The following is a 14,405-nucleotide window of genomic DNA, read 5'->3' as shown; positions in this document are numbered from 1 at the left end:
GACGCCCTCCGCTAAATTATTCTTTCCGATTTGGTGCTGAACTGACTGCAGCCTCCACACAGGACGCCCATCGCTACTTTGAAGGACTACAACATCATTTATTAAGTCTTTGTGGCCGGATCAACTCGTCTCGGTGCACGTTGAAGATTCGCGGCTTAGTTAGCTTAGCTTATTTTAGCTTGCTAGCCGCTAACAAGGAGACGCGTTTGGTAATCGCGACATATCGACAACGAGACATCAAGTGTGACTTTTTGGGCGTTATTGTGCCAACATGTATGCAAGAACGACACCGAAGTACGAGGAGGAACTTTTTGGAGTAAAAGAAGAGAAGGAGCAACATCTTCGACTTCAACTGCTGGGCAATGTTTGCACGCAGCCTCGTGTTGTGCTACGCAGAGCAGGTTTGTACACTTCTTAGCTCGCCTACTTCGTGAAGAACTTGTTTCTATCGTTAAAATAATATCCATGTGTTTGTAGTTCAATAGAATCCTACAGAGCCCCAAAGGCTAGTGATGAATACATGGGTATGAACTGAACTACGTAAACAGGCAGAACAAAAAAGGAGGAGTGGCTCTGTATGTTGATGAAGGATTAGAATACAAAAAAAGTGGAGAAGATGAATGCCATTATTCTGGAAATTTGTATGGAAAAAAGGGAAGAATATATTGGTTGGTTGTGTATACAGCGCTCCGGGGTCTGATATTGAATTATTTAATAATTGTAGGGAAAGAATGTTTTCCAGCGATAAAAAAAACAAGGACGTGTTAGTTTGCAGGGATTTCAATTTTGATCTTTTAAATCCTAATAAGCATGAACTAACTGATGAATTTATCGATGTAATGTTTAGTATGAGTTTATTTCCTTTAATCACAAAACCAAGCAGGGTAACATCTTATTCCGCCACACTAATTGATAATATATTTACTCACTGTATGGATAATACCTCGATTTGTGGATTACTTCTGAATGACATCAGTGATCATCGGCCACTGTTTGTGAGGTATGATTGGAATTTTGTTATTGTCTGTGAATCTTAATGTGTTTAACTATAAAAGAATAAGAACAGAAGAATCTATTGACAGCTTAAGAAATTAATTACTGATAGCAGAGAGAATAGTTTTCGAGGAGACTGACATTAACAAATTATATGAAACATTCCTGCGAATATTTAAAGCATTATTTGATAAGCATTGTCCAAGAAAATGTTACTACCAGAAGAAAAGATACACAGAAAAAACATGGATCACGAAAGGGCTACAGAATGCATGCAAAAAAAAAGAACACATTATACAGGAAATTCTTAAAATTAAGAACTGTAGAAGCAGAAAATAAATATAAGATAAGTTCATTAATATTATGAGAAAATCTAAGAAAGATTACTATAATTGGACAAGAATAAAACCAACAAAAGGGATATGGAACTTCTCAAACATTTTAGACATTTTTTTTGCAAATATTCTAGATAATTTCATTGAAGAGTATGAATTGATAAATGACAGTTAATATGGATGGAGACCAAAGAGGTCCACATGGAAGAAATAACCAGTTCTCTGGACCCCACAAAAAATGTAGCAGGAGTATTTGTAGATTTAAAAAAGGCATTTGACACAATAGATCATCATGTACGAGTTAGGAAACTTGAAAAATATGGAATTAAATGAGTTACGGCAAAATAACCACCGCAGATTGTTTATCTTGGCCAAACAATACGCGGCCGTTTCAGTATGATCTAACCACCGTCTGCTCTTTTTCCCTTTCTATAAGGAGTGCATCTAATCAAGAGTGCGAAAAAATACGGACAACCCGTAACAGTTGGCAGCTCTGCAACAACAGTTATTAGAACAATCAATAAAATCTTAAACTATTTCTTGTGCTACTCAGCCAACTTCTGGAATGGAATTGACTACATGTTGTTTTATGTCAGCGGCACATCAGTTTAGTAGGTATAGCATTAGCGTTTTAATTAGCGATGTTGAGAGGAATTTGTCCTAAAACCCTTAGTCAGGATTGATTGTTTTGTTTTCGTGCTACTACTAGCATTCTCTGCTAGCGACATGTCATGATTACGTGAAGAAGTGCAGACTTATAACCAGGGTTGGAAGGGTTGCTTTTAAGGGTCTCATATTATTCTTTCAACATTCTAAAATACTTCTCAAATGTGTAAAAGACATGTCTGTGACATGCATTCATCAAAATTGACTTTGGATCTAATATTTTTGCTGTCCCTCAATCAGCCAAAAAAACACTCTGTTCAAAACAGCCTGTTTTAGGGTTGTGTCACTTTTATGTAAATAGCCAACGCATTAGAAGCTTCATTGGTCATGTCACGTTCTTGTTGTCTAAACAATTTGTCTCGTTTATCCTTCAATAAACGGTTTTGTTCTGTCAATTTGTCGTCTGCAGCTTTTTCAAAGCGAGAAAGAATCGTACGCCATTTGCTGCGAACTACCTGGGGCACTTCAGCGTGTTTAGTCAGTTCCAAACCGAAAGCTCTAGCCTGAGTAAATTTTTCCTGCGGGCCATCCTTCATAGCCAACACGTTGTCTAATTTTTCCTCCAATTGTTTCACAGTCAATGTAGGCGCCTGCAAATTTTGCAGCATCTGAATAGCAGTATTGTATGGTGATTTAGTAAACGGGTTTATAGCATCAAACATATTTCCCATGAGCGGCTCAGCATACGGCGGTGGAGCTTTTAGTTTAGCATCAAAATCAGCCACTTTGTTATCACCAGCTTCTATCATTGCCATCCGAGCGATTTTAACTGAACTGCCCAAAGCCAACATTCTAGCATTAATCATCATTCGATGCACTTTTTTACAATTTCATCTGACTCTTCTACCATTTAAAGAAAATACAAATGTCTCTCGTACCATTTTGTCCAGCGATTGCCGTTTTTTCACGCATGCCAATTCCACCGCTTTCATCAAAGATATCAAGCAAACCGCGAATGTCAACGGTGGAAACCAACCTTTTTCACAGCAAGCCGTCATCCATTCATTCAATAGTACTTTCATTTTACGTCGATGTTTTTCGAACATGGCCCCCGACTGAAACCTCGGAAGCATTCTTAACTTGTGCATCCAAAAATAAGTTCCGACTATGAACCGGAAGTATTTTTAGGTCAAACCAGTCGGTGTCGCGGTCAAAACCGCCCTCCATTGTTTATTTTAATTATTCACCTCTTTAGTTATTATTATATTCAAGTCGTATTAATATTTATCAATTCAGTGACGTCTCACTTGTAGTATGATAGTTCAATAGGTTAAATTTATTCAACAACGTTACTCGTTCCTCCCCTCAAAAAAATGGTAACTAATAAAATTAACCACAGACAAAAGAAATAAATCCGAAAAAACACGGACACATTTAACAAATACAGACAAACATGAAATACCTCCGAAGAACACGGACACACGTAACAAATACAGACAAACAGGAAATACCTCCGAAGCGCACGGACACACTTCACAAAAGACAACGTGCCTTCGTTAAAAATAATAAAAATAAATTACATCCGGATCTAGCGATTCCTTAGTAGTGGCGTAATAAAGCCCTACGTCGACCTGTACCTCCTTAAAAATCATAAAATAAACAGCTTATCATGATCTCTAGATTTCCTAGCGGTGGCGTAATAAACCCCCGCGTCTACCCGTTTTCCTCTCAAAATTCATAGAATAACCGTCATGATCTAGCGATTCCTTCACAGCGGCGAGACTCCCGTCCCAAAAACAAAATAAAGCCGCTTGCTTCAACCTGTTTGTCTTAAAATTCTTAATGCTTCTTCAGCTGCGCATAAACCAACGTGACGGTACTTCCGTAAACAATGACCTCGTCACCACGTACGTGTATAGTTCAATGTAGTAGTAAAATCCAAAATCAAGGACTTCGCATCCCTCCGTTAACCGAACAACTTCAAACTCTACTAATACCTGTTCACTCAGACCTCATGTAAAATTTTGTCAATTTAGAAGACGAAAACCGGTTGCAGCGGTCCCAAACAGACAGAACTTCCCTACGTGGATAAACGTCTCCACTTACCGTAATTAATTATTTAGGCGCCTAGAAGTTCTGCTCGTCCGTGAACGCCGCAGCCTGTAACCGTTAAAACGTCGGGCGTCACCATCTGATAGAAAACGTTCTTTGTTTTCTTGCGTGTTAAAATAAAACTCAAAGTTGAGATCAGTGAAGAGGTTTTCTTGCAAGAGATTTTTATTCAGAAATTTCTGATGTCATGAAGGATCCTTACTGAATCAGCATCGGTTCCTAAATGGGCTCATCCCAACTTATACAAAAACAGTGTTTACAGAAAATAGTCTCCCCCTCCTGTCTTCTGTCCTTGTGGGAAGAGTGAAATACAAAAACAGATAATAAATCTTCAGCTCGTATCTTAGTCCACTCCAGATGTAGGAAAATAATTGGTCCCGGCACTTCTTGGACCGGATAATTTATGGACAGAAACTCTGCTTGCACTTTCAAACATATACTCCTTTAGATAAGAACAGAAACCTTATTAGACATTCCTTCCCAGGGAATGGAACAAAGACACTATACATCGAATAACATTTGAATTAACTGTTTTCTTATTACTACACAGCTATAACTAAATTCAAAACGGTTAAAATATCAATTGAAACAGTAAAAAATGTTAACAATGTTAACAGTAGTCATGTGCTAATGTTGTGAATGGAAGCGACTGGCCATGGCAGCTGAAAAAAAGAAAAATACAGACATGTCTCTTACACTATTTCAATATGTGGAAAAGTGGCATGACGTTTTACAATAAGGAAAAGTCGCATAACGTTACTACAGAGACTATGTTGTAGCGTTAGTTTGTGATTGTTTAGGCAACGGTTCTTTTTGCTGTAACCGGCAAATCTCCCACAAACATTATTTTGGCGTGCAATGTCTCACATTTGCCGTGAATGCTTGTAGACCTTTACAAGCGGTTATGAATAAAATAAATGTGCACATTTAGGCCACTGCGCGCTCGCAATGAGCAAGCCGTTTCGCCGAGACCACTTAGCGCTCCCTTGAGTGAATCACAATCAATCTGGCTTGTGAGGTTAAGGTTAGAGGGCTCGAAGACTAAAAAAAACAAAACCCAGTGAAAATATAAAATAGATCAATAATATATATATCTATATATAGTTAGATAAGATCGAAGCAAAAGTAACTACATTAAAATATAAAGAAAGGTACATTAATATTAACTAAAATCTACATTTAAAAAACTTGTCTTGAGCCTGCTCTTAAAATCTTGAACGTTCTTTGGGGCCCTGAGTTCCTCCGGCAGACTGTTCCAAAGGCGAGCGAAGGCTGTAGCACTGAAAGGACGCCGTGAGTGTACTCGTTTTTCAACATTTTGCCACGTTACGACCACAAAAACAAATGTATTTATTGAAATTGTATCTGAACGATGAACACAAAGTAGCACACAATCATGAAGTGGAACAAAATGTAGATTTTATTAACAAACTTGTTGTACAATCCCCCCCTGAAAATTAGGGCAATTACAGCTTCAAGTCTTTTGGGGTTTGTCCCGTCGGGAGGCTGAAATGTTTGCCCATTCCTCCTTGCAAAACAGCTCCAGCTCAGCTAGGTTAGATGGAGAGCGTTTGTGAAACACAATCTTAAGAATAATTGTTGATTTTTTTGGTTGCTCAATGAATATTTGCTGATTTTTTTTTTCTATCTCCTCTCCGCCGCCCTGCAACTACGTTTAAGGTTCTTTCTTCCTCATTTCTCCTTGGATCCATGGACCTTGGGTCTATGTTTTTTGTTGTCACTGGGGCAACTCTATCAAGTGCCAGTTGTAGTTTTTTAAATGGTCAACAATAAAATCACAGAGGGGGCAGGTAAGACAAGTGGAGGATATTTGTTTAAAACCTTGATTTATTTGGAGATATATTATATTATATTATATTATATTATATTATATTATATTGACTCTCTGGGCTTTGAGCGATGAGATTGGCACGCCTTAAAATTCAATTCAGCTCTGACGGTGCCCCCCCCAATAGTCCGGTTCGATTTGGGTTTCTGATGCGTACCGTGTGCGATAGGCCCAAGTCAAGGTGCTGCTGTCGAAACAATAATACACATCAACTCACGCTTGTCTTCTTGTGTCTTGCAGACGTCGGTGAGGAATATCTTCGTCCTGACGAACAGGAAGTGAAGTCTCCTCATGTTAAAAAGGAGGAGGAGCATCCTTACATCAAAGAGGAAGAAAAGCCTCTTTTTGTCAAAGAGGAGGAGGTTGAGGATGATGTCACCAAGTCACCACTGATCTTCGCCCCTTTAAAGAGTGAAGATGACGTCAAGGGTGAGTGTGAGGAGGACAGAGGGGCGGAGCTTCCAAGCAGCAACTCAACTCCTCAACACATGACGACAGAAGGTGATGCAAACCACTGGCGACCACCGCAAGCACAAAGTAATGAAATAAGGTCTAAAGATAGGTCGATATGTTTTTTTCACCCGCTCCTCCGATGAATATGCATTGGACTCGGGGTACTCTCTATCGTCCGGTTGTGCTCCGCGTTTTCCAGCGTTAGCATCGCTAGCCGGTGAGGCTTTATGACGTGACCATCGTCGCGCGTCAACGCTTCCAACTTCGGCGTTTTGTTTTCGTGCTACTACTAGCATTCTCTGCTAGCGACATGTCATGATTACGTGAAGAAGTGCAGACTTATAACCAGGGTTGGAAGGGTTGCTTTTAAGGGTCTCATATTATTCTTTCAACATTCTAAAATACTTCTTAAATGTGTAAAATACATGTCTGTGACATGCATTCATCAAAATTGACTTTGAATCTAATATTTTTGCTGTCCCTCAATCAGCCAAGAAAAACACTCTGTTCAAAACAGCCTGTTTTAGGGTTGTGTCACTTTTATGTAAATAGCGGCACCAGGCTATGTCTAAGCCACACCCTTCTCTCTCGAAGGGGCAGTGGTTTCTGTCATGGTAGTGATAGAAAACGTTCTTTGTTTTCTTGCGTGTTAAAATAAAACTCAAAGTTGAGATCGGTGAAGAGGTTTTCTTGCAAGAGATTTTTATTCAGAAATTTCTGATGCCATGAAGGATCCTTACTGAATCAGCATCGGTTCCTAAATGGGCTCATCCCAACTTATACAAAAATTAGTGTTTACAGAAAATAGTCTCCCCCTCCTGTCTCCTGTCCTTGTGGGAAGAGTGAAATACAAAAACAGATAATGAATCTTCAGCTCGTATCTTAGTCCACTCCAGATGTAGGAAAATAATTGGTCCCGGCACTTCTTGGACCGGATAATTTATGGACAGAAACTCTGCTTGCACTTTCAAACATATACTTCTTTAGATAAGAACAGAAACCTTATTAGACATTCCTTTCCCAGGGAATTGAACAAAGACACTATACATCGAATAACATTTGAATTAACTGTTTTCTTATTACTACACAGCTATAACTAAATTCAAAACGGTTAAAATATCAATTGAAACAGTAAAAAATGTTAACAATGTTAACAGTAGCCATGTGCTAATGTTGTGAATGGCAGCGACTGGCCATGGCAGCTGAAGAAAAGAAAAATACAGACATGTCTCTTACACATTTGAGAACTATTTCAATATGTGGAAAAGTGGCATAACGTTTTACCATAAGGAAAAGTCGCATAACGTTACTATAGAGACTATGTTGTAGCGTTAGTTTGTGATTGTTTAGGCAACGGTTATTTTTGCCGTAACCGGCAAATCTCCCACAAACGTTATTTTGGCGTGCAATGTCTCAGATTTGCCGTGAATGCTTGTAGACATTTACAAGCGGTTATGAATAAAACAAATGTGCACATTAAGGCCGTTTCGTCGAGACCACTTAGCGGCCGGTTAGAAACAATAATACACAACATCAAGGCGCGCTAGAGATTTGACTTAACTCGACCAAATGTATGTTTGCCTTCTTGTGTCCCGCAGACGTTGGTGAGAAATATCTTCGTCCTGAGGAACAGGTGGTGAAGTCTCCTCATGTGAAACAGGAGGAAGAAGAGCATCCTTACATCAAAGAGGAAGAAAAGCCCCTTTTCGTCAAAGAGGAGGAGTTTGAGGATGATGTCACCAAGACACCACTGACCTTTGCCCCTTTTAAGAGTAAAGATGAAGTCATGGGTGAGAGTGAGGAGGACAGAGAGGCGGAGTCTCCAATCAGCTCAACTCCTCAACACATGGAGACAGAAGGTAATGCAGACCAATGGGGATCATCACTAGCACAAAGTGATGACATAAGGTCACAGTCTGCTGACACTGACGATGATGAATACGCTAAAGGTGATCATGCTGACAACAACCGCTGCAAATGTTCTCAGTGTGCGAAAACATTCAGTTCAAAAGGAAATTTGAAAGTTCACCTGAGAAAACACACTGGAGAAAAACCTTTTTCCTGCTCAGACTGTGGCAAAAGCTTTTCTCATAAGTCAGATTTAACAAAACACACAAGAAGACACACTGGAGAAAAACCATTTACCTGCTCAGACTGTGGCAAAAGCTTCTCTCACAAGAGTACTTTAACAATGCACAAAAGAACACACACTGGAGAGAAACCTTTTTCCTGCTCAGACTGCAGCAAAAGCTTCTCTCAGAAGTCCGCTTTAACAAAACACACAAGAAAACACACTGGAGAAAAACCTTTTTCCTGCCCAGACTGTGGCAAAAGCTTCTCTGACAAGGGAACTTTAACAAAACACAAAATAACCCACACTGGAGAGAAACCTTTTTCCTGCTCAGACTGTGGCAAAAGCTTCTATGACAAGATAACTTTAACAATACACAAAAGAACACACACTGGAGAGAAACCTTTTTCCTGCTCAGACTGTGGCAAAAGCTTCAATAACAAGTTCTCTTTAACAATACACACAAGAAAACACACTGGAGAAAAACCTTTTTCCTGCCCAGACTGTGGCAAAAGCTTCTATGACAAGGGAACTTTAACAAAACACAAAATAACCCACACTGGAGAGAAACCTTTTTCTTGCTCAGACTGTGGCAAAAGCTTCTATGACAAGAGAACTTTAACAATACACAAAAGAACACACACTGGAGAGAAACCATTTACCTGCTCAGACTGTGGCAAAAGCTTCTCTCGTAAGTCAGCTTTAACAAGACACACAAAAAAGCACACTGGAGAAAAACCTTTTTCCTGCCCAGACTGTGGCAAAAGCTTCTCTCATAAGTCAGCTTTAACAAACCACACAAGAAAACACACTGGAGAAAAAACATTTACCTGCTCAGACTGCGGCAAAAGCTTCTCTCGTAAGTCAGCTTTAACAAGACACACAAAAAAGCACACTGGAGAAAAACCTTTTTCCTGCCCAGACTGTGGCAAAAGCTTCTATGACAAGAGAACTTTAACAATACACAAAAGAACACACACTGGAGAGAAACCTTATACCTGCTCAGACTGTGGCAAAAGCTTCTCTCGTAAGTCAGCTTTAACAAGACACACAAAAAAGCACACTGGAGAAAAACCTTTTTCCTGCCCAGACTGTGGCAAAAGCTTCTGTGACAAGGGAAAATTAAAAATACACAAAAGAACACACACTGGAGAAAAACCTTTTTCCTGCCCAGACTGTGGAAAAAGCTTCTCTCAGAAGTCAGCTTTAACAAACCACACAGGAACACACACTGGAGAGAAACATTTTTCCTGTTCAGACTGCGGCAAAAGCTTCAATGACAAGAGTACTTTAACAAAACACAAAAGAACACACACTGGAGAAAAACCTTTTTCCTGCCCAGACTGTGGCAAAAGCTTCTCTGACAAGGGAAATTTAACAAGACACACAAGAACCCACACTGGAGAAAAACATTTTTCTTGCTCAGACTGTGGAAAAAGCTTCTCTCAGAAGTCAGCTTTAACAAACCACACAAAAAAGCACACTGGAGAAAAACCTTTTTCCTGCCCAGACTGCGGCAAACACTTCTCACGAAAGTCAGTTTTAAAAATACACACAAGAACCCACACTGGAGAAAAACCTTTTTCCTGCTCAGACTGTGGCAAAAGCTTCTGTGACAAGGGACAATTAAAAAGACACTCAAGAACACATGCTGGGAAGAAACCATTTAGTTGCAGTGTTTGTGCTAAAAGATTCTCTAGTAAAAAGCTTGTTGAGACACACAAGTGTGCTGGTGAGAAAAGCAGCGATCTTTAAAGCTTAAAAAAATGAAGGGAGTGAGTCTGGTGTGCTGTAAAAGTGTAAATGATTTTGAATAAAATAGAGAGGGAGGAAATAAGTGATCCCGCTTATTTAAAACATGTTCAGACTTAGAAATTAATTAATTTGATTTTGATGGCAACTTTACTTTAACAGTGATAGACAGAATATCAGAAACAAATTGAAAGAATTACATGGGGGGGGGGGGGGGTGAGCATTTTGTTGAGGGAGATCATTAACCAGCTCCTCTTGTGTAGTCCTTCGCTGATCTCGACCTTTTTCATATTGATTGAAAATAATAATAACAATATGTTGTATGTGCCTCCACTAGTCTAAAGACGGCATTCAGGTTAATATTGCGTTTATCTTGAACATTGCTCCAGTTCCAAGTGTCAGCGGCTACGACAATGACCTCAAATCATGTCGGATATCTTTTGCAGTGAAAAAGTATTTGCCCTCCTCTCAAATTCTCACTTTTATTGCACAGTTTGCCCACTTGAATGATTAAAATCATCAAACAAATGTCAATATCAAAGATAACCCAAATAAACATACAATGCAGGTTTTTTAAAGTGGAGATTTTATTTTTTAAGGACAAAACACTATTCAAAGCTGCCTGGCCCTGTCAAAAGTATTCACGTTCATTACGTTCATAGATATGAGGGTTTCAGAAGACTTAAGAAGAATCAACTCCAGCTTTACTTAAAAGTGTAAACGTAATGCTTTCAAAGCTACTCAAACTATAAACTATGAATATGAAATGTTTTTAAAGTTTTCTTTTAATGTGTTTAAACGCCAATGTATGCTTTAGTAATATTGTAAGCTACTTTTGTTTTCTCTGCTTTGCTTCCGAATGTCGTTAACGGTTGTGTTTGTTGACGTTTGTAGGTGTTGTGTATTTGCTTATGTGAAGCACATTGAGTTGCCTTGTGTATGAAATAGAAATAAAATATAGAAGAAAAAGCCACCTTGCCATTTTCCCAAATTAGCGTGGAAAATACCTTCAGGGACACACAAAGCCAGATGTGCAGTATGGCCACGTTCGGAGTGTTTTAAGTCTCGGCTTAAGACCCACTTTTATTCCTTGGCTTTTAGTTCAGCATGAATTGTGTGGTCCGCGTGGTTTTTTATTTAATTTGATTATTATTTAATTTTTATTATTATTTTTGGGGGGGTTTAAATATATTTTTTATTGTATTTATTCCTTTATTTTACTTATTGTATTTTAGTAATTTATTGGCTGTTTAAAAAAAAATGTTGGTTTTTACTAGATTTCATGTGTATGTATGATAGTATGTGGATCTCAATGTGCAGCACTTTGGAAACACTTGTTTATAAAATGTGCTATAGACAAAGCGGATTGGATTAGAATAAAAGTGATCACGTTACGTAAACCGGCAGTACAATGCAAATGCAATACATTTGTACTTCTGAGCATTAGGGGAGCGTAAGATATGATAAGTGTGCTCGACTCGAAGTGCAATGGCGTGTCATCACTAACCTTTATTAGAAGGTAAGTGTTGCATTCAAACCTTGCAGCAGGAATTTGTGAAAGCCACAGATGACAAAACTGGCCAAAAGTACAAATATTGCATATATCAGTAATATATCAGATACTGCATCAAATGTTTGATACTAGCGAATGCCAGTACATTGCTAGTGTTGAGGGTCTTCTGCCCAGATTTAGTTATAACTGTTTTGATTTCCTCAGTAGAGCTTGGTGAGTGTTTAAATGATGTCTGGGGGCCTCCTCTATTTCCACAACAATGGACCATTTGTCTGTGGTTGAAGTCAATGTGTTAGTATGATTTCTTTGTAAGTCTTATCTTATGCAAGGTGAAGTCAGGTCTGAGACCTACTATATTTCCACATCAATGGGCCAGTGTCTGTGGTTGAAGTCAGTGTGTATTGGATGATGTCCTTAAAATGGCTGGGCTGGGCTGGGGGGGGGGGGCGGTTTAGGGGGCGTTGTGGTACCGCCTTTCAAGATAGTATAAGAATGTTGTAAGTGTCTATAATCTGGGCACTTGTGATGAGAAGCAGCCATTTGTCTGTCATTTATAAGTGACCGGAATATTCTGTAAAATAAATCCTTCGAAGGACCTGTTCACCGATCTCCAGTCTGTATTCAGAAAATCAACATTCTCTCTACCCGAAAGAAAACGAACACGCGGAAGACAAAGATGTTCTTCTAACACTAGCTATTACATAGAGCAATAAATTTAACTCATAACATTTGATGGTTAAATCGCATCCCTGATAATAAACGTTCAGTTAACGGTACCTCAAAATGCTTGTTCATCTTAATGGCAAAATTTTAAACTGCACATTCACCACAATAAGTCCAATTTAAATAGGCGTTTAAACTTTACATATCGGGAACAAAACACTGAAAAGGGGAATAACGAGACCACGCAGTTTTATGTCTTTCTAACTGCAGCACAAATAGCGACATCTGTTGATGATGGTGCTTGCTCTGAAGCCGACAATTTCCAGCAGCCAATCATATCATAGCGGGGGCGTGTCCTGCCTGACTTCCGACGCAGATCTATTTTCGTTTCTTCACGTAACCAGACGCCCTCTGCTAAATCATTCTTTTCGATTCCGGACGCACATCACTATGATGGACTGTGATGGAAAACGATCCTTATGTTTTCCGCGTGTTCGTAGATCAGAAATTAGACTGGAGATCGGTGAATCAGGTTTCCTTTGAAGGATTTATTTTGCAGAATATTCTGGACACAGCGGGTTTATAAAAGCACAAACTGCTCCTTGCTTGCGTGTCCTTTCAGCGGACTCCCAGTATTCTTTTACTATCTTGAAAAAGTATTACAACACCTCCTTCACCCCTGCACAGGAAACAGCCCCCACTTCTTTAAGCATCCCCCCCTTTTCTCCCAGTCCTGAGTTCGTTCAATACATATGACGACAGAAGGAAGCAGATAAGACTTTTACATTTTTACAGCATATCATTAAAACACATTAAGTTTAAACCCAGATACTGGCCCATTGATGTGGAACCAGACAAGGTCCTTTAAACATGAGCATAAATTGTGACAGCACAGACACATCCACAGATCAAAAACAGCTTTACACAATAAACCTTTTTAATACATTCTCTTCCTCAGATAAGAGAAAGAAAGAATCTTCAAACGTTCCGTCACATTTAGTACACTCATCAAGCTTTACTGAGTAAGTTAATACAGTTATGACTACATCTAAACAGTTATAATTCAATTGAAACAACAAAATGGCAACATTCCCTCAGTCGGGCACAACAAACAGATAAACATTTCATTAAAAAAATTCCAGCGGGATCTTCGTCCTCTTCGTCGGATGTTGCAACAGGGGGCTCCTTTGGGGGAGCGAGAGACTCAATCTGTCATGATTGGGGTCAGCTGTTTCTGTTTTCTCTTGCAGTTGCTGGGGAAACAGCTGGAGGGCGGATCCCGCCGAACACACCTGCTGCCCATTAGCTCATCAGGCCAAGATAAAAGCCTGACAGAAGCAGCAAGGAGTGTCGGGTTATTACTCCGTGACGCTACTCTGTATCCCACACTACTCGCTGTTTTAGCCGCCCTCGGGCGTGATCTTGTGTTTCCTTGTTTTTGATTAAAACTAAGTTATCAGCATCACTGCCGTGGCTCTCCTACCTTCCTGCATTTGGGTTCTCCACTCCGTGACCGTAACAGAATAACCCGACCAGAATGGACCCCGCAGACCCCAACAGCCTGTGCCAGGCCATGGCCAGCCATGGGCGCTTACTCGGACAGCACGAGCAATACTTCCGCGAGCTGAAGGAGGCAATGTCGACGCTAACCGCCCAGATCGGGTCACTCACCTTGAAGGTGGAGCGGAGGTCGGAATACACGGCCGCGGAAGACTTGCGACCAGCCGGGGCGTCACCTGTCTCCTCCGTGTCCCGATCAGCTGGCAACTTTGTTCTTCGGGAACCCAATATTCCCCATCCTCCCCGCTACTCTGGCGAAATTGGTGGGTGTGAACAATTCATTCACCAGTGTAGCCTGGTTCTCGATCAACAGCCGCACACCTTCCCGAACGATGGCGCCAAGGTCGCCGTCGTAATGAGCCTACTTTCCGGCCAGGCGGCATTATGGGCGATTTGCGGTCAGTAAAGCCAATCCGGAGCTCCGAGCTTCATTTCCTGCCTTCCTAAACTTTGTTTGAAAATATTGGTTTGTTTTTCTGCCATTTTACGAGGGGATAC

General features: G+C 40.0%; 1 protein-coding gene across 1 annotated transcript; it reads left to right on the top strand.

Moving 5' to 3' along the window:
* The first annotated feature begins 271 nt into the window (after nucleotides 1-271).
* On the top strand, nucleotides 272-14,313 carry LOC147180354 (uncharacterized). The gene is made up of 6 exons (XM_086083321.1): nucleotides 272-364; nucleotides 6,171-6,275; nucleotides 7,991-8,065; nucleotides 8,330-9,662; nucleotides 9,747-10,096; nucleotides 13,870-14,313. Exons 1-6 carry the CDS (start codon nucleotides 272-274, stop codon nucleotides 14,311-14,313), a joined length of 2,400 nt encoding a protein of 799 aa, XP_085939447.1.
* The last annotated feature ends 92 nt before the right edge of the window (nucleotides 14,314-14,405 follow it).

Source organism: Leptonotus elevatus, chromosome 1 (genome assembly GCF_054856555.1).
Source record: "Leptonotus elevatus isolate MCC_2025b chromosome 1, RoL_Lele_1.0, whole genome shotgun sequence".
NCBI classification, from domain to species: domain Eukaryota; kingdom Metazoa; phylum Chordata; class Actinopteri; order Syngnathiformes; family Syngnathidae; genus Leptonotus; species Leptonotus elevatus.
The sequence above is the reverse complement of the archived record's forward strand: the minus strand, read 5'-3'. Positions and strand labels throughout refer to the sequence as shown.

Excerpts from the sequence above, each read along its gene's own strand:
- LOC147180354 (XM_086083321.1), top strand. The coding sequence starts at position 272 with ATGTATGCAAGAACGACACCGAAGTACGAGGAGGAACTTTTTGGAGTA. Across the intron at positions 365-6,170 it reads GACTTCAACTGCTGGGCAAT|GAAGTGAAGTCTCCTCATGT; the intron begins GTTTGCACGCAG and ends CCTGACGAACAG. Across the intron at positions 8,066-8,329 it reads AGCCCCTTTTCGTCAAAGAG|TCTCAGTGTGCGAAAACATT; the intron begins GAGGAGTTTGAG and ends CGCTGCAAATGT.